This window comes from Ascaphus truei, chromosome 2 (assembly GCF_040206685.1).
Source record: "Ascaphus truei isolate aAscTru1 chromosome 2, aAscTru1.hap1, whole genome shotgun sequence".
Classification (NCBI taxonomy): Eukaryota; Metazoa; Chordata; class Amphibia; order Anura; family Ascaphidae; genus Ascaphus; species Ascaphus truei.
In genome coordinates, this window is record NC_134484.1 from 430,123,216 (window position 1) to 430,144,150 (window position 20,935).

Sequence of the window (20,935 nt, forward strand, 5' to 3'; positions counted from 1 at the left end):
TACTGTACAGAAGAGTAATAAGCCGTTCCTGTTTGCACATACCTCCTGCCTGGTGCGTGACCTTACTGGGGGTGAGAGGTAATAGTTCTACCGTGGGAGATCACCTTCAGCTCCTGGAGCCTACGTCAGATGGAGGCGCAGCACTGCTGAAGAGATATGTAGGGTATGAACCCCAGGAGCCTAGTCCTGTTTCCCCACTACCCCCGGCGGACGACTCAGCCCTTCTGTTACCAGCAGGTATCCTGCACCACACGACCAGTAATGGCCAAATCTCCCACAGGGTGGGGGAAACACCTTTACACACGCATTGGGAAAAGGGGACTTTTATCAGTGAAAATACAAAAAAAACCCCAGTTTTTCAGGGATGTTCATTGATGATGGAGAACTATGTCATACCCTCTAACACTGTGCACATTAAAAATAGGTATCACTGTAGTCTCTGTACTTGTGCAATTTCCATGCAAGTCCCCTAACCTCTACAGTTTACCACACACAAAAACTTGTTTAAGAGATACAGAACACAAAAATATGTATTGTACCTGCTTAAAAAGAAAAACAAAGATTCAGTTGCAGGGTATGTTATGTGTTTGGGGAAACAAAAGCCACAAATAGGGAAAACTAAAGAGCAGAATTGGTCAGGGGCCCATTGAACTCATTGAGGTTTCATTATTGCTGCTCCGCCTCCTGCAAGCTGTGCTGTGTCCCCACCCATGTGAACCGGAACCTCTTGCAGGGAGGGAGCAGCCCCAGGCTGTGCATGGTTCTTGCCAGTGCTGGGGAGGAGGAAAGGGAGGAGGGGCTGTCAGTGCTAAGGGAGGAGGGGCTGTCAGTGCTAAGAAGGAAAAAAAAGAGAAAGCCTCGTTAATAGGGACAATAATAAAGAAGCGGGCAGCGAAGATGACGCTTTCGGTCTCCAGCATGACAGGCAGTCTGTCTTATTCACAATGATTTAGAGAGGGTGTTTATTGCCTTTCTAACCCCAAAATCGTGGGTGCTGTGTCCTGCACCCATGGCTCTGCCCTGTTAGCAAGCTGGATTCAGCTGCACCCCGCCAGGGGATCTGCAATCTGTTTTGGGGGGGTGCATCTTTGTGATTGGAGAGGGGGGAAGAAGAGGGTCGGGGGGATAATAGAGGATCTGAGGTGCTGGGGATAAGCATGGGGAACACCACATCATGCTGCGTGTCTTCCAGCCCCAAGCTGCGGAGAAATGCCCACTCCAGGCTGGAGTCCTACCGGCCGGAGCAGGACATGAGCAGGGAGGACACGGGGTGCAACCTGCAGCACATCAGTGACCGGGAGAATATAGACGGTAAGAGGGTCTGGGAGGGGCCACTGGCACAGGTGCAGTTCTCCTGCTAGTGCCGGGGATGCATTACCCCTTTACAAGCTGCTCAGGCAGAGCAATCATAGTATATATGTGTTGTAATTGCATTAGGAAGTTGGCTGTCAGTGGCATATTTACAAGGGCTGAACCACACTCTGATCACAGTAACCATTCAGTTCTGCATGCCTTTCATGTGTGCTCTGCATGCCTTTCATGTGTGCTCTGCATGCCTTTCATGTGTGCTCTGCATGCCTTTCATGTGTGCTCTGCATGCCTTTCATGTGTGCTCTGCATGCCTTTCATGTGTGCTCTGCATGCCTTTCATGTGTGCTCTGCATGCCTTTCATGTGTGCCCTGTATGTGTGCTCTGCATGCCTTCGATGTGTGCTCTGCATGCCTTCCATGTGTGCCCTGTATGGGTGCTCTGCATGCCTTCCATGTGTGCTCTGGATGCCCGATGTGTGCTCTGGATGCCCCATGTGTGCTCTGGATGCCCCATGTGTGCTCTGCATGCCCCATGTGTGCTCTGCATGCCCCATGTGTGCTCTGCATGCCCAATGTGTGCTCTGCATGCCCTATGTGTGCTCTGCATGCCTTCCATGTGTGCCCTGCATGCCTTCCATGTGTGCCCTGTATGTGTGCTCTGCATGCCCAGATGTGACAGCTACACTGCTAGAAAGGTTACTGGTAGAGGATGCTATTAACCCTCTCATGGCTGGATGGTGCCCCCGTGTTACGATTTGCTTCCCCCTCACCTACCTGTAAGAGCGTAGTAACCCTTTATTTGCTCAGTGATCAAGCTTAACAGTGACATGAATGCTGTATAAAGGTTTCCATATGTGTAATGTAACAGTGGGACTGAAGGTGGGACACTGGTGTATGGAGATGCCTTTAATACAATTGTATATTCGTGGATTTCTTTTTGCCATTTGAATGAGACCTTGTGTGCCTTAACGTGGTAATGTTCTAGGAGAGATCTTAATACAGTTTCAGATGTATTAAACAATCAATAGCATGGTGTAGTCTTATTCTAAATTGGAAAAGCTTGTGGACTTCACACCGATTTATGTAGCAATTATGAAAGAATATTGATTACGGTTGACAAATAATGACATGGTCTTTATCATGCATAATAATCATGCAATGCGGTATTCATGCATATACATATAACTTACTATGGTGAGTTCTGTTAGGACATAAATGCATTAAAAGCTCTGACATTTATTTCCTTTATTGTGGACAAAGTGTTTGATGCACTGAGCCTTAATACAGTACATTTTAAATATTTGAGCCTGAAAGATTATTTGCAAATGTAACACTATATACATTACATGTTTTTGCTGGGAGCCAGATAGGTGCTGACATTTTGCAGCAATTCCAAAGTCAGTTGATAAGACTGAGGTTTAAAAAAATAAAAAAATAAATCATGTTTCTTTGCTTTTATTAAGGTCTTAGCAAAAATGGTTTTATGTCAATATTTCTCAAATGGAAAACTACTGGGTGGTGTCACAGTGAAGTTTGCAATCAGCACGAGGAGGGTAATGAAAAGGCAATTTGTTCTTTAGGCAGTGTAAGTAAGTGGTCTGTTTGAAGCATTTCAGTGAATCAAGGGTTTGGGATTTAGCACAAAGAGTTCACCTTTTAGTGCCATAGGCTACTTCGTGAAATCCCAGATTACAAGGGAAGATTGCGTTATCGTTTCTTCTTTAACAGCAAAGTATCTGGCTTAACAACATAAATGTACAAACAAGGGGTTACTGATGGAGGATAACAAAACCACACAAAGAAGGGGGTTGGTGGTATAATTTCTTTGATACTAATGTTGGTGGTATGAAGTCTGTGGTAGCAAATGTTTGAGTACTGCAGTTTATTGTGTATAAATGTTTATTGAGCCTGCAGTACACGGCACTGCGTGAAGTATGGGAAGCGTATTAACAAGGATACAGGGATGTTTTTTATTTTTATAAAGTGTACGTTCAATCGGCATTTGAGTATTTGTTATTAATTCATGACCATGACAATGTTAGCCTCCTGGGCTCTCCTGCAATGTTATGTCGTAGGTGAAATCTCTGGATGAAATGGTTGATTCTGCTGTAGCAGGTTTGTAGGTGAGATTGCTGTCTTGTAAAGACAGCAAAAGTCCACGAGTCCACTTTCCATACTCGCCCTTCTCTTACACACACTTGGAAACCTTTTCTACTCTCTTATGCCACAATTGAATATGGATAGAAATATTTGTTCCTGAACAAGTGCAGTAGATATCCCGCAGCGATGGTTACAAACCGTCTGGTGTAGAGCTCCAGGCAGGCCAAAACTCTGGCTCCTCCAGAGGTTGAGGTGGCGTTAAATAGTTGGGCATAGAAAAGGAGGGGATGGCTTAATGGTCAACTAATACTGACTTTTCCAGGAGACTTCATTCCATTTCGAGTGTAAGCTTCTCAGAGCAGGCACTGCATTAACTATTTTTTAAGTTGGAAGTATTATATATCTTGCTCTTCTCCTTACCGCCGCATTGTACTGCGCTGCAGAATATGTTGGTGCTATATGAATAAAATATATTAATACTAAACTCCTATTTAGTGCTAGATATTGTAGTTTTGGTATAATTGCAAGCATTGGCTTGGTCAGGAAGGGTAAAAGGAGGCCCACAGACACTACACCAAATCTTTGCCTGGTTAAAAAGAGCCCTCTGTGGCACGAACGGCATTGGAAGAGCATGGTATTTGGTGCTGGAGAGGAGAGGCATGGGAAGGCTGTGGTGGGTCCTTGTGTTGGGAAATCCTGACATTTGCTGGTGCCTCAGAGCGGCTGTGGGAGAACAGCAATTAGCAGTGATGACACCCGAGGCCAGGTCATTGCTCTTGTTATGTGCTTCTGTCCTGCCTTTGGCTTGTGACAGACTAATGGCATTGTCTTGAGCTAAACCACTATTGCTCTTAGTAACTGAAGCCCAAAGTGTCGCTTCTATTTAGCTTCCCCTGAGAGGAACCCATGAAATGACAGGTTGTGACTTGCCGAGAGACCTTTTTTATTTAATTTTCTTCTGACTTCAGACCCCGAATTTTGGCTGATAATCTCATCTAATTTAACTTGTGACTTGTGTAACACCTGTACCCACACCTTCTGTGAGATTTGGCTTTTACTAGTGTTTTTCATACGTTGCTATGCATACCTTTTGAGGCAACAGGAGGGCTGAGGGCTCCGCGATGATGTGGGGAGGGTCAGGACAGGTTTACAGGGTACCTTATTCATTGGCTGTGCCTCCAGTCAGCGAGGATCCTGTGGTAGTAAGATGGTCCATGCTGATACCTTTCTATGTCCCAAGACAGTGTTTCAAACGTGCATATGGTTCAATTGTGTTTATTGCATTGGTCAGATCTTACAACAGTCCCATTCCTTCCTCTGTTTCCATGCAGGAACACTTGCAAGGCTTGAGGCCTTCCATTCTGTGATGCTCCTCCTGCATCCCCTTATGGGACACAGGGTAGCTGCTGTTCACTCCACATGGGGAGGAAAGAGACACACCCACTTTAAGGAGCGTACCAGTTTATATTCCCTGGTGTTGGGCTTGTAACCCTGCCCCATAACAGGGCAGTTTTGATACTGACAGGTGCCACATCTGCACATCTCACCCAGCCAGTACACACTCACAGGCTGACACTCTGGTTGTTGCTAGGCCTGCCCTTGGATACACTACTGCATCCAAGGCTTCAATAGCAATTAGGCCTACAGGGGAATTAACCCTTCCAGTGCCTGACTCTAGCAGGATTTATGCTGTTAGGGCCCAGAGGATAAAGGTAGTGGCTGGCGGCTATGCTACGCTTGTATTACAAATTTTAATATTTGAGCCGCTGAAATGGAAACCGCACCAAAAATAACAAACACGTGGAGACCGAATCATTTGTTTAAAACAGGTTCTTTCCCTAACAAAGGAAACTAGGAGCTAGAGGAGTTTTCGAACATGTCCACGTGGCTTTACGTTTTTGTCTTTGAAACCTGCATGTTTGATTTCCTTCAGGATAGAGATGTGAAATGCGAAAAGAGGTGGAGGAGGATGAAAGCGCTAATTGTTCTGCACCTGTGTTATCTTCACTTTGGTATAATTAGCCCTTGCAGGGATCCACATTGTGTAGCTCCATTATACATCTAATCATTACTGTTTTCAATAATTCCTTGTAAGATTAAAGAAACATGTTGATGGGCTCCCATCCTGATGAAGAATAAGTTTCTATATAAAGTAGTACCGCGTATTCGCTCGCAGTCCCAGATGACTAAAACGCTGAGGAGAAAAGCAATTGGGTCGCAATTTGAGATCTAATGCCTACCTATCTCTAATGCTTCCTGCAAACCCTCCAAACCACGAACGAGAAACACTGGTGATATACTGTCTTGTTGCTTATTACTTTGGGCTAGAGGCCAGCAGAGCTTTGCATTGCTTAATAAAACCACGGCATGTCTGTCTAGGACCTTCATTATTGTAATGAGAAAGATATGGAGCATGTTCTTTTCCAGACAGCGTTGCTTTTTGCAATATGTTACAGTCTCTGAAGGGGCCGAGATTCAAACCTAGCTCATTTTCCTGAGGGCCTTTATAGGCAAACAAAGACCATTGTAAGTGATCCGTTTAGAAAATGTGCTCTCGCTCTCTCCTCTTTGTTTTTTTTTTCTTCCTCCCCAACATTGACACAATTGAAGGCAGCTGCTGCTGCTTCATGGGGCGCTATTACACTCCATGTCATTGCTGTGGAAAGGCCTGCACTGCATTCTCTGGCCAGGAGGGGGGTAATGTAGTGGATTGATGCTAATTGTTCTACTTGCTGTACATGCAGTAGGGAAAGACACCACCTTCTCTGTTATTAAATAATGAGGTCTTGTTTGTTGTGTATGAACACTGGGTTATTAATGTTCTCCGGAGGGCTGTGCTGAGGCAGTTCTGAATTACTGTACATTGTTTTTGGTAATGTGCTCAATACATCATGGTACTAAAATGTAGTGGGTTTTTTTCTTCTTTGCTTTGGATTATTTTGTTAGCTGGGAAAAGTCAAGTTTATGGTATCTGTGTACAGAGTGAAAGTAAGGTAGAAGTGATACATTTATTTGCTTACTGATTGTTAGAGAGTACAAGCCTTTAAGGACTATTGGTTCCTTAGTTCTGTCATTATTATTAACAGGAGTAAAAATGTATCAAGGTCAGGGATCCACAAAGTTTCTTAAAGACAGGCATTAAATGTGGAACAGCTCAAACAAACTGTTTTGTTTCTCTCTGGTTTTTGATCATCATTGGGAAGAATAATAGTATTTATAGAATTTTATGTGGTCAAGTAATAGATTCACTAAGCCGACAATGAAAGACAAAAAAAATAGTTCAGTAGCATTTCTTTTTATTGGGGACGAGCTACAGTAAGTAAATGGTGTCTCTCTGTTTCTATCACAAGGACTCTTTTAAAATAGCAGAACGTGTTTTTTTGTTTTTTTTAAATAAGTGGTAATCAAGGAATCTCTGGAGCTAAACTGCATTAATTTTAGCTCAGGGGACCCGTGCTCCCGAGATGCATACCTCCCGTAGAGAGTGCGAGTAGCAGGTTTAAAGGTACCGGTTACGCGGGGCCAATAGGAAGTTGCAAGGGATGTCGTTATGACGGTAGGGGGTAACCAGGCTCTCAAAGGTTAAGCCTGTTTTGGTTACCCCTGATCTGTGTATAAGGGTCCAAGAGAGTTAGCTCTTGGGCTCAGTAACATTGGAAAGATACTTTTAATACTTACAATACATTGTATTTTCTGTGTTTTTCCCTTTCCGGGTATGCAATCAGGCAGGGATTGGTAGGGTATGAGTTTCAAGAGGGAGGGATTGCAGAGGAACAGTTGTCGGTATATGCCTAGGAGGTTGGGGTCCGGAGTTGTCGGTTCCCCTATAAATGTACCCAGGAATCATGCCTGATCCTCGGATACATGTAGACACACTGTCCCGGCAATAACTCCTCTTGAAAATGCAAGCACAACTCACCACTAGGGTACCCTGCTTCAGCGGAGCCCAGAAAGGTGAATGAGGCACAGGGATAAAACAACTATTCCTGTAGGTGAGGGAATACGTATGTTGAGGGGGGGGAGGAAGAGGGTACCTCGGCTGTGCCAAGGTGACCCAGAACCAGTGTAGGGTTTGTGGGTGTCCCAACCGCGTAGAAGGTTGAGAGGGGACTCAGAGTCCAGATTGAGTCCAAGGGAAAGTGTGTGGGGAATAAAGCGTATAGGAATAAAACTACAACATTTTTCTCTTCTGTCCCTCATACCCAGAGACTCAGAAGTATATTAAAACATACCCTAATGTATTAAAATATACTTTAATAATGTAAATGTTATATGCTTGTTACATTCGGAAACCATGTCCAAACAGGCTGCCCGAGATAACCCATAGGCGCCGGTAAGTCTGCTGGATTTCAGAGTTCAAAGCAGTCAGAGGATGCCCAGAGGTGTGAATAGCATTTGGTCAGCGGGGAAAGGTTGAGTACCAAGGTTTGGAGAACAATGGCAGGCTTGCGTATGTCTCCTGGCTATTTCGAATTTACAGCTGACCCGGCTTGGCACTGATTGGTTGCTTGGGATAGTTTCCACGCATTGATTGGTTGCTGAGTTTTGTGAATGAGAATATAAGAATCTGTGAGCCAAACAGATTCTGAGTTCCCTGTTGTTGTAAGAGCGTGGGCGGGCTTTTCAGAGTTGCTCTTGCGCGAATAGCAGAGCAACCGGCTTTCAAGCCTGCCTGAGTCTAAGTCCCGACTTTTGCGTCCAAGCTCTCAAAATCGAACATAGCAGACGCGGCTGGGATTTTATGCCGATTTGAGTTCCAGGAGATTGGGAGTAACTCGTGGTCAAGAAAGTACAATTTCTCAGAAGAGAAGGTTTAGCGGTGGTGTATGGAACTTTATGCTGATTTGCGTTCTAGGAGATTCCCGGTCAGGGTAAAACTCTTCTGTAGAGTTCCCTGCACCTAGGAAAGTCTAGTTTTCTACCCCAGTCCCACAGTGTGTGTGTCTTTTTGTCTGTATTTTGTGTATCATTGTGTGTAAGCGAATTTATGCTGAATAAATTACATTTTATTTCATTACCCTGTTTTGCTCAATGAATGATCCCGGTAAAAAGGGGTAAATAACCTGGTCTCCCGTGACAGTCGTCACTGTTTCTCATTGGCCAGCGGGACATTTTAAGCTGCCATTGTTTCCTACACACAGCCCAGCCAAAGCAGGGTGTACCTAGAGCTGAAATTAATGCTGAAAATTTTCAGTATTTTAATAAACTGGCACACAAATAGTTAACTTAAGTTCCAATTTACGACTTAAATACATATATTGTTTTATGGCAGGTCAAGCTTGTGACTCCGCCTTGTTTTCTGTGTTTGTGTAGAAGTGATATCTGTGGCTAAAGCCTGGTTTGGAAAGTGGGGTGATTGTAGCCTTGTAGAGACACAACGCTTTCTGACAGTCAAAATAAACAAGAGCCCTTTTTAACATAACTTAAAGCTGCAGTTCAGTCTTTTTAAATTTTTTTTTTTTTTTTTTGATTCAATAGTTTCATGTGGGCAATCTCTAATTACCTAAAGAACTGTATAGCTGCCAGTCAATTCGTTCTCCCTGTATTGATTGGCGAAATCTTTAGATATGGGATATGTTTTTCCTCTCCTTCTGTCACTCAGTGGAAGCTCACGAATATTCATGAGCACTCCTGCACTGACATGTGCTAGAGGGAGGGCAGGGCTGACAAAGGGGTGTGCCAGAGCTTGTGACAGGACATGAAGGGGCAGTGCCTTAGCAAATGCTTGTTAAAATAGAATACAAGAAAATTGGTCTTTCAAAGTTGTTTTTTTAAAAACAGAAAATGCTAAAAGTATTTTTTCTTACTACAGAACTGATTTATTAAAAAAAAAACCACACATGCAGGATATTCACTGAACTGCAGCTTTAAAAAGGATTCCTTGTTTTTTGGAAATGCCAGAAGGTGTGGCCAGAAATGAAATTTTACATGATTGTGTAAATTTACTAAACGTCATGGGTCTGTCTGACAACGATTAGCAAAAATAAAAAATATACCTTTTTGTAACATTTGTGATCTGACTAATTAACTGATGCTAAACTATCCATGGTTGTGAGAGGGCAAAGGTCTGATATCCGTTTGTGTCTCAAACTTGTCATTAACCACATCAAAATAGATCTGTAAATGTACATTTTAATCAACCGAACATATTGACACGAGTTACGGGGATGAAGTTAAGAGATATTTTCTATATCCAGGTATCTTTTTAAACTTTCCACGTTTTTTAAGAGCCCGATTTTATGTTTTCGTACACATTTTGCTATACTAGATTCGTATGTTAACTACATATTTTTCTTGGTTAAAAAAAAAAAAATCACACAAGTCTCCTCCCACGCCCTACCTGGCGCTTTCTCAAGGAGTATACTTCTTGAGAAAGCGCCAAATAGGGCATGGGAGGAGACTTGTGTGTTTTTGTGTGTCAAGGAGTATACTCCTTGAGAGAGACAGATAGGGCGTGGGAGGACACTTTTTTTTTTTTTTTTATATTTATCAATTGTATGTAGTTTAAATAAACCCTTTTTAATTTCTACTGCTGGTGAGTTCTGATTCAACTAGGGGTGGCAGACACACAGATATATGCTACATTTTTTTCTACCAAGACACCATACAGGAAGGTCACAAAAAGCCTCATAACTACATCCAATATGACAAATTATGCAGTCAAATACTTATCTATTTTTTTTTACATAAGTGAGGGTCATTTAGTTATTCTGTGGCTGAAACATTTTAAGCTTGCAAACCACGCGCCAAGATATCCCCTCTTTTGCAAGTCCTAAGACTTCTGCACCTTCGGAAGGCTTTCATAACCTCTCTAATGGGGGGAGAACTGTCTTAATAGACTGGTCATTTCACAAGGTCACAACACAAAACCACCACACCATATGTATTTGTGTCAGAAAGGAGTGCAACTGAGATTGTGACCTCATGTAATAGAACAAAAGACAAAAAGCGTCGGTGCTACATACAATATGACAAATCATATACAGTAGTTGCATATTGTTTTTATAGTGCGGGTCATTTAGTTAAATTCTTTGGCCAAAGCACTTTAAGCTTGCAAACCACACCACGGTATCCCCTCTCTTGCAAGCTCTAACACTACTGTACCCGCACAAGGTTTTCATAACTTAAATAAAGGCTTTTACTAAAGAATAACAGGTAAGTATTTAACTACAGTATATAATTTGTCATATTGGATGTAGCACTGAGGCTTTTTGTCTTTTTTTGTTATATTACTTGAAGTCACAAACTCAGTAGCACTCCCTTTTTTACACAACTATATATGGTGTGGTGGTTTTGGGTTCTGAGCTTGCAGGGGCTGTGTGTTTGTACTTACAGGACGGAATTAAAACCATGATTGGCACAGGCAGTAGGGCCTTCATTGAAAGACTAGTATAGTCTACGTGTTTTTTTTTTTATTTTTTTTATTTTTAGTTTTAATAAATCAGTTCTGTAGTATGAGAAAATACTTGTAGCATTTTTTTTAAACCACTCTGAATTACATTTGTAATGTATTGTAATATAACAAGCATTTTTGTTTCTATAGCAACCATTTACAATGTCACATCCACCTTCCTCAACGAGATCTGGCACACCTCCTTTTTGAGCCCTTCCCTCTCTCCATCAGTGCACCAATTGTATCTAGTGACTGGCTGGTCACATGATCTTCCCCACAGAACTTTACATCTTTGATCCTCTTCTGCTGCACTGACAGCCATTTATTGAGCCGAGGGCCGAATCTTTGCCGACAGATCGGCAACTTGGCTAATTACTTATCTTTGTGTGGATTGTATTGATGCACATATTAAAGGGCAGAAAAAAAACCCAGCAGATTGTACTGCTGCTTTAAAATAAAGGACATTAACAGACTGGGTGGTTACAAATGGTCCTTCTACTTACTTAAGATACTTACCGGGAAAGGTGGCGCTGATACAATAAAGTATTCAAATTCCCTCTGACATTAATGGATGCAATTACGGGTTCCTACAGGCCTTTGTTTCCCCTGGAATGGCTGGTACCTGCGCCACCTTTTTATTGGCAATTATCTCGAGAATCGGGTTCATGGAGCCCAAAATAGTGCGTTACAAAATAGGTTTCCCCCTGCTTCCCATCCATGTAAAAATACAAAAAGTGGTTTAAAAAATAATTAATTGGATAGTGGGAACGACATCTTTTTAAGCAGTTGAGCCGCTTACACGATGTTGAGGTGTTTCTGCAACTATTTTTCTATTTTTCCGAACCTTCAAGTAATCGATTTTGTGCGGCTTATATATTGGATGTATGAGTCAAATTTCTGTATAAAGTAGCTTGGATAAATGCTTTTTGTGTTTTTTATATCGCTCTTTTTTGTTAAATACGGGATATGTGGATCATGGCTTTTGAGAAAAATGATTTCCAAAGTTCAGTAATGGCCAAACCATTATATTCAATATTTAAGGACTCCATCTCCACCGTCTCAGTACGACAAGATTGACGTAATGCAGATGTGGTGCCTATATTTAAAAAGGAGCTAGATCACAACCAGGGAATTACAGATCTGTAAGCCTGACTTCAATAGTGGGGAAAGCTACTTGAAGGTTTAGTACAGAATAATATTCCGGAATATACCTAATGGATAACACAATTATTAGTAATAGTCAGAATTGCATTATTAGGGGTAGGTAATGCCTAACTAACCTTATTAGTTTCTTTGAAGAGGTAAGTCGGCATTTAGACCAGGGCAATGCAGTTGAAGAAGAAAAAGACCTATAGTGCAAAGGAGACAAAAAAAAAGACAACATAGTGCAGTATGTAATATTAAGGACAATCCTACATACGATGATAAAACTCACAGGAAGAAACGTCCGTAAGGCATGGAAATTGGAAATCCAGCAGGATCAGGTCTAACTGCTGGGCTCTTCACTGACTTCCTTTTTGATGGTTGCTAGAAGTGTCTCAGATACATAAAGGGAAGATACCAAGCAAACAAAGTATAATACTGTTTATTAAAAAAAAGATGCACCCCTAGATGCACAGTGCACACACAAATTGGGTGAAAAAACACGCAGATTAGAGTACACCCGTCTCTGACTGAAACAGCAACTTCCTCCGATGTTCGGTGTTCCTGCGTGTTTTGTTTTTTTCACCGAATTTGAGAGTGCGCTGTGCATTGAGGTGTTTTTAACACACTTTTTTTCCCCTTTCATAAAGCATATTATACTTTGTTTGCTTGGTATCTCCCTTTATGTATCTGAGAGACTTCTAGAAACCATCAAAAAGGAAGTCGGTCAAGAGCCCAGCAGTTTGACTTGATCCTTTGGGATTTCCAGTGTCCATGCCTTGAAGTTTCTTCCTATCATCCTAGTGGGGCTTGTCCCTAATATTACATACTGCACTATGTTGTGTATTATTGTCTCCTTTGTGCCATCGGTCTTTTTCTTATTGGACTTTGCATTTTCTCTGTGGGTGAGAGAGTGGAACGGATCTGCAGGGACAGTCAGGTTGCATGAATATTTTCTTCCATATCTTAGATTTGTTGCGCTTTGTTATTGTTGGGGTAATGCAGTTGATGTGATCTACGTAGATTTTGCAGAGACTTTTGATACGGGGTCACATGAGGTTACTGTAGAAAATAAAGCAAATTTGTCCTGGGTAAAATTATTTGCACCTGGATTGAAATCTGGGTGAAGGATAAACAGAGTTTTCATAAATGTAATTTTTTTATATTGGACTAAAGTTGTAAGTGAAGTAGCCTTCCTTAAGGATCAGTACTGGGGCAACAGCTTTTTAACGTGATTTAATTACCATTTAGGTTTGCATAGAGAGCAACGTCTCGATCTTTGCTGATTACAAACAAGTATGTAAGGTACTGTAGTAAAATCAGAGCATGGTGTAATTTCTCTACAAAAATACATGGATAAACTGGAAACTTAGGCGGGTAAATGGCAGATGAGGTTTAATACAGATAAAAGTAAGGTTATGCAAGTGTAGCCTAGTCTCCAGGGACTACCATCTTCTAGGCTTTATAGCACTGTAAGTCCCCTTTCATAAGTGGTCAGTGTTGGCAGTAGACTGCTGGGTATGTTTATATTGTTCATTGTACATGTTCAATAAAGTTCAGGGCTAGCCTGTGATTGTAAGGGGGGGGGGGGGGGGTCTATGACCTGAATAGGCCGGCTTACTAGCCACTCCTCAGGGAAGGAGGGGTTCTTCTATGTAGTGTAGAGTAGTTAGTGAGTAAGGCCTCGGACATGGTATAGCAGATCGCGCATCCGCACACTGAGTGAACAGACTGCCTTAAGGCAGTGTTCACTTCCATGAGGCGTGCGGGCGGACGTGGGAGGGGGCGCGCGTTGCGTGAGAAATCAGTTAAACTGATTTCTCAACACGACAGACGTCACGTGACAGGTTCGCCCAATGGGGGCGAACCATCTCTGTGACGTCATTAGGAACGCCCCCCACGTCCCGTCTGGTATGGCCAGGGAAAGCACTCGCAGCCTAAGAGAGTTCTGCAATAGATGTCAGTGTGTGCAGACACTGAAGAGAGCTCTCCTGCTAGAGGAGTGTACTGAGGCCTAGTCCCTAGGGGATAGGTTACACATGCTACAGTGTGTGATCCAGTGCATGTACCTCGTGGCTAAATAAACCTCAGTCATACCAACAGCTAGTGTAGTCCTTGAAGCATGGTTAGTGATAACGGAAGATGTGTTCATGAGGTGCATCCTGAAGCCTCAGGATCCTCTTGGACTGGAGGTGCTGACCACTAAAGAAACACTGTGAGCCTGTCTTGATGTCCCCCCCCATAACATCACGGAGATCTCCTGCCTCCTGTTTACCAACCAGGTATGATACAGCAGCCACAGAACACACTGGTAGCAGCACATTTCCCAGAGAGGGGGGGAAAGAGGGCTACACAAGCATAAACAGGCTCGTTACGAATGAAATGGTGCAAAATTAGGTCAGTTATTGATGGAGAAGGATTTAGGAGTGTTTGTTTGCAGGCTTAGCAATAGTGCTCAATGTTAGGCATTAGCTGCAAAGGCAAATAAGATCTTATCTTATATTTATTTACTTATAACAACATTTTATATTGCGTCCTTATCCAAGGCGCGGTACATTAGTTAGTACAGGCACCATTTATTTTGATGGCGACAATGTGATTTGCCCAAGGTCTCAAGGAGCCGACACCGGGAATTGAACCAGGCTCCCCTGATTCAAACTCTGTCATTGTTTTTAAGAGTACCTCCTTCTCCTGTATAGAACAGGGTATGGATGGAAGGGAAGTAAGCAACATTTTCCACTGTATAAATCCTTATTAAGACTACCACTCCACTCAAAATACATTATGGAACAAGAAAAAGTGTCTGATTTATGAGGAAAGGCTAGTTATTTTTGCATTAGTAATGAGGTGTCTAAGAGGGGATATGAAAAGTGTGTGTGTGTGTGTGTGTAAAATATATTCAGGATCAATACAACTAACTTTCAAAAGAACTATTCATCCCAAAGGCAGTACAAACAATAAAGGGTCATCTCTTAAGGTTGGAAAAAAGGTTTCTTTACAGCCGGGGTGTGCACACTGAGGGGCGCGAGATTCTCTGCGGGGGTTACAGAGGCCCAGCGCTCTTCCCTGACATTTAATTTAAATGCCTTCGGGAAGCGGCGAACGTCTCTGTAACTTAATTTACCTTGGCTCAGACGACTTCTGGCAACGCAGCATCAAATGACACCCCGGGTGTCATGTTACATTGGGCAACGTGACGTTGTTACATCAGAATGCCAGAGCCAAGGTAAGGAGGGTGGGTACAAGGTGGCGGGGGACAGCCAGCAGGGGGGGCACAGGGGGAAAAGATTGCGTACCCCTGCTTTACAATAAGGTCAGTTAAAATGTGGAATTCATTAGCCATGGAGACTGTAATGGCAGATACAATACATACCTTGAAGAAAATTTTAGACCTTTTTTAGAAAGGTATACAGGGATTTACCATCTAAGAAAATGTAGGGAGAAATCTGATTTGCTATTATTGGAGTGATGCAGGAATTTATTTTTCCCCTTATGAGACATCATTGAATGTTTCACTGGGGTTTTTTGTTTGCCTTCCTCTGGATCAATAAACTGGAATTGCAAATATAAGATAAAAATCTGTCATCTAAATTTGATTGCAAAAAAATAAATACATGGATTGTGTGAACACATTCATATTGCTATTGTGTATATCTAAAGAGGGCAGGCATCCCAAAGAAATATAACTTTTTTTTTTTTATATTAACTCAACGTTTCGGCTCCAATTGGAGCTTTTGAGATGCTGAAACATGGAGCTAATAAATATCACTTTTTACTTTGGAGTGCCTGTCCTCTCTTGCTTTATGTATAATGCCCTGGACGGTATGCACCCAGATTAAGATATCGAATACCTTGACTCGTGAGTGCCCCGTCTTTGCATGTTTGTGTTTATAGTTGGTTTTATTTGTGTATATTTATTTCAGGGCAATAAACCTATCCAAAATGTTTTTTTTTGTTTTGCTTCTATCCATAATGGTTGTTTCTTATCTTTTTTTTGACGATGTATTAACTGCGGGGCATGAGAGAATATTAACAAAATGGTATGGTTAATAGCACACATTTCTTAGATTCTTTCATCTCTGCCTTTTTTGTCATTTCCTGAAAGCGCTGAGACATCTAGGTTTTTATTTATTTATTTTTGTCATGAGGCCTTGAATCTGGAATCTCTTGGCGATTAAATCCAAGGCGGTCTTTTTCGGGAGACCTCTGGTTGTTGCTACCAAGACTGAAAAGGAAAAAACACTTGATCAGGGAGAATTGCAAAAAAATGGAGCTGCTCTCTGCTAGAATTCTTAGGTAATTCTCGTCCATTTAACTCTTCGATTATTGTTTTTACCGGCCATGCATCAATTTATAATGAAATGCAAAAACATAAAATCAGACAAAACGTTTTATGCTGCGTCAGCATACATTTTGGTATATTTTATTTTGAATATTGGTTGGTTATCTATTTCTTAATAGCTCAGATTTTAAAAACAAATGAATAATGCAATCTTACAGCTAGACGTAGATTTTAAAAGGACTGACAACTACAGCACATACAGAAGGAACCTGCTGTTCCCCCAGCAGTTTGAGGGTTTAAAACTGAACTACAGTAACCATTCAGCAAACCCTGAGTGAGCTGAAGAGTTACTGCTCTGTGGCAAAGCATTGGGGTGCCTGGTCCCTGATCATTATAGTAAAGCTGCAACCTGTGATAATCAAAGAATATTATTATGTTGGTCAAATTAACAATGTTATGTATGTATTCAGATTTCAGTAAAATAGGTATTAAACATTATCTAAACATAAACTGTTTTTATTATTTTTCAAGACTTCCAAAATATTTTTCTTCTTCTTTTTTTTAAGTTCATGCGGAAATGCCTGGGGGTAATTTTAAAGCCTTCCTTCTGCCCCCTGTTTTTTAGTAGGGGCAAATGGACTAAACATAATGCATGTCAGGATCAAGAGAATGGGTCCAGCAGTACAAATAAAGCATGTTGTTGTCACACAGTGCAGGTTATTGCTTGAAATGAGGCCAGCAATGATTTGAAAGAGCTTGTGGCATTTACCGATTTTATCATGTGTATTACTGCTGTGAAGCTCTAATGTACTTGAATGGCTCTATATAAATAAAGACATACATACATACTGTGATGCCCACACCATGTTGCAGTCTTAGCCCCAGTTTAAGGCAGGAAACACTGTATTTTTCTATATAGGGTTTATTGACAGGGATTAAATCATACTAACAGACTCACCGTTCCTTTAAGTCCAAACAAAACATAAAATAAATGCCTACTCCTGTTAGGAGACTAATTGTACATTCAGCTTCAAACCCTTTCTAACGACAGCTGGTCAACTATACTGGTTTTCAGCTTAAAATATGCCCTGGCATATTCAACAATGTACACAGTCTCTGCACACAACAATAAAGTGTTTTGCTTATCTTAGTCCATTGGAGCTGACATCCCCGCTTCAGCGCGGCCTTTCTTCCTAAGGGATTTGGGCCCCACGTGAGCTCAGAGAAACTCTCTCCTCTGTAGGTCCACTGTCAAGTACAGGACATCCCTGCTTCAGCACGGTCTATCGTCTTTCCTGTTTTTCTCTGGGATTCAAACCCAGGCAGTCACAGTAGACTCCGCGATCACCATCCAGTGGGTCCAAGGAACTGTGCCAGACTTACTTGCTGTGGAGCACTTCTCTGTCCCCCTCTCTGGGACAGCAATTACTCTCCCTCTCTCTGTGACTCTCAGCATGGCTCTCTGGCAGCATGGTAGCTTTTCTGTAGTCACTTCCTGACTATTCAAAACTCCATGAGCAATCAGGAGTTCAGCCTTCTCAATTTGGCATCAGCTGAACTAACTACTTCTAAGGAGGATTAACTCTCCGTGAGCTAGAAAGCACATTTACTGCACTGTTCCAGCACCTAGAGATACCCGATGGTATCACAATATATATACACACACACACACACACACACACACCGATTCAAAGCAGCAAAACCCCTACTTTTTGTTTATAACCTGGGGAGGGGACTCCGGAGCCAAAACCGCCTAATTTTTTTTTTTTCTTCGTCTTTTCTTTCGTTGGTATAATGACAGATGGCTGCCCTAGTCATCCAATAGAAAGCTGCCACCTCTTGAGCTGCGGGAGTGAGGTTGACCCGGCGGCCACTTTTTTTCCCCATAAGGAAATTTAAAAAATGGGGGTTAATGAAAAGAAACATGTATATAAACCCGGTTCCTGTAGTCTATAATAGTTTGGTTTCGCTCTGCCAGCACGCATAGTTCTGATACAAAATAAAAAGGCAGGATTAGTGACCCGGGGGCTTTAAACTGCACGAGATATGACACCACTTTCTAGAGTTTAGTATCTCTAGAAGCAGGAGGTCTTCGGAGCTGAAATTAACGGGGTTCAGCTCTGGGGACGCCCTGCTTCAACACTGTATTAAAAAACAAAACCGCTTGGATTGCTCCTTTTTAAGATAGGTGGCATATTTGCGTAGTTAATTTGCATGAGCAACCTCTCAAAGGGTAGATTATTTTAAAATATAACTTTTCGTACAGATAAAGGGAGCTTTGGTGGGTCAATAAGAAGTCAAATATTTTTAAGGCAGCTTTAATAAATGACAATTTCATGCATGCTTTAATCTCCGGCCTTTATTCACTTTGCTTGCATATTTCACACGGTTAAGAAATTCATTTGATGCCCTATACGTTTATTACCTTTTAGAATAAATCTAAGATGAAACGGTATTGTTAACCTTATCTGCCTGCTGTGTTGGTGATCACCATTTCTGAAGTGTTTGATATAAAGCGGCAAGTTATTTGATGGCATTTTTAAAGTTGCATAATTGTGGTACAGAAGTTTCTGTTCTTCTGGTCATGGTCCCCTGTGGAACAAGTGTCCTTACAGTCATACAGTTCTTGTCTCACCTTCTTATATGCAAGACCAATATATAACATTAGACGAAGGTGGTGAGAACTTTATGATTGTATAGAATTAGAAGAATCCACAACACAAATCTTTTGCCAGGAGTTCTGCATTCATTTTGTTTTTGTGGTTCCCTTTTAAGATCTAACTGGCGACATTTTTCAGTGTACTTATTCCTGTTGGGGTAGGAGGGACTTAAGGTTATTTTAGCTGGATGTGGATGTTAAAAAAAGCTTTACCATTTGGTAGGGGCCAGTAACGTTTAGGATTTATTTTACGACATAAACCTGAGCAGCACAACTGTTGCAAAAACAAATAAATAACAGATTCAAAGTATTTAATTGCAGAGTTTGTGTTAATGAACTCTGGTTATACCAGCATGTCAAAGGCATCTGCCAAGTAACAATTGATGAGTAGAGATAGGCAATTGTATTTTTTTTTTCCCCTGCAGATTTTAATCCCATATGGATTGGAGGGAGAGAATTTTGAACAATCCGACCGAGTATTAATCCGCCATGTGGATTTCGGATTGAATATGGAACCATGTACGGATTCTTAAAAATCCGCCCGGATTGTGTCCAATAGCAAATTAGGATTAATCTGCTCTCATTTTTTAGTACCCAATCTACAGGTGGATTTTGATGGGTGGATTGGATTTGGTCTGGAAAATCCATGAAAGGATTTTGGAACAGTTTGTCCATCTCTATTGATAAGGAAATGCTGCTACTTAATTCATGTGTACAGTACAGTCAAATAGGATCCTGATGAAGGAGCTCAGCAGTGCTTTTAGTAGTGCCTCATTCTTCATGCAGAGCTCAATGAGGAGACCAGGCTGCCTCCTGGTCTGAGATGTCCACGTTGGTGAATTCCAGGAGCAGGTTGATGTTGAGATTCATGGCTTTTATGTTTCAAGATTTTGGGTGTATAAAACAAAGATAGGGATGTGGGCAAGATGTAGAAGGTTTAGCCAGATGGCTGGGAGCAGCTGCAGTAGGGCACACAAGAAAATGTGATCCACAGTCTGTAGAACAAGTTTTATAATTTCATTGCTGATCAATACATTTTCTAGAGCGACATAAACAGATTTACATGTGTAGTTCCACTTGGGTTTAGTTTTGTCGCAAGCTGCCTTCACTTATCCTGAATACATACAATATTCTCTATTCTCGTGATTTGGCGAAATACTGATGTTGGGACAAATGAATAAATTCACAAAGGCAGAAAATCTACCATTTTCATTTAATGTCGGAGGAGACACTGTTTAAAGTCTTTCTTTTCATTCAAGCAAACGCTTGCCCATATCCTCTTCCGTCATACCCAAACTGATGGTATCAATGCCATTTCAAAGCTTATAGCCTACATCCCCTATCTAACATGCTCCTGACTCACAATGTTCTGAGTTTTAGAGTTTCCTGCATATTTATTTTAAATTGCACATATAGGGCCTACACTATAATTCTCTTCTGCAATTAATGAAGTACTTGCTGACAAAGCTTACTTCCTGTGTTTTTATTTTACAACTGTTGTGTATTTTGATTATGATTAGAATGACCACATTTATGTCTCCACTTTATTCATAGTTTAATGGGTATGGATAGTGCAATGGTTCCCAACGTTGCTAGAAAATGTCTAGCGCGAACCCCTAAATAATCTTATTGCCTACTCAGACTAAAACTGTTTGACTGATCCCAGCCTGTACAGCAGGCCTGCACAACTCCAGTCGTCGAGGGCCGCAAACAGGACAGGTTTTCAGGATATCCCTACTTCAGCACAGCTGGCTCAATTAGTGGCTCAGTCAGCCTGAGCCACTAATTGAGTCAGCTGTGCTGAAGTAGGGATATCCTAAAAACCTGGCCTGTTTGCGGCCCTTGAGGACTGGAGTTGTGCATGCCTGCTGTATAATGTCATTAGTTGTGTGGTGAACACACACAAATTAAGGCCCCAAACGGTGTGTGTGGGGTGTGTGGGGTGTGTGGACGGCATGGGTGGTATAGCTGCCAATTACTGTGGCAGCATCCAAAGTCAAGCCCCACAATACTACGCCGCTGTGGATGCAAAGCATTATGGGGAGGA

The 20,935-nt window shown here is 41.8% G+C and overlaps 1 protein-coding gene across 2 annotated transcripts in view; it reads left to right on the plus strand.

Annotated features, from left to right (window-relative positions):
- Positions 1–766: 766 nt before the first annotated feature.
- LOC142487819 (cyclin-Y-like) overlaps positions 767–20,935 on the plus strand; it is a 60,038-nt gene continuing 39,869 nt past the window's right edge. The window contains exon 1 of one of the 2 annotated variants that reach the window (XR_012799320.1): positions 767–1,311. Coding sequence is in view for 1 of the 2 variants with exons in the window: in XM_075587769.1 (XP_075443884.1) it covers positions 1,158–1,311 (154 nt within the window). In the remaining variant the exon portion in view is untranslated. The remainder of the gene's footprint in view (positions 1,312–20,935) is intronic. The other variant, XM_075587769.1, reaches the window with a different exon arrangement.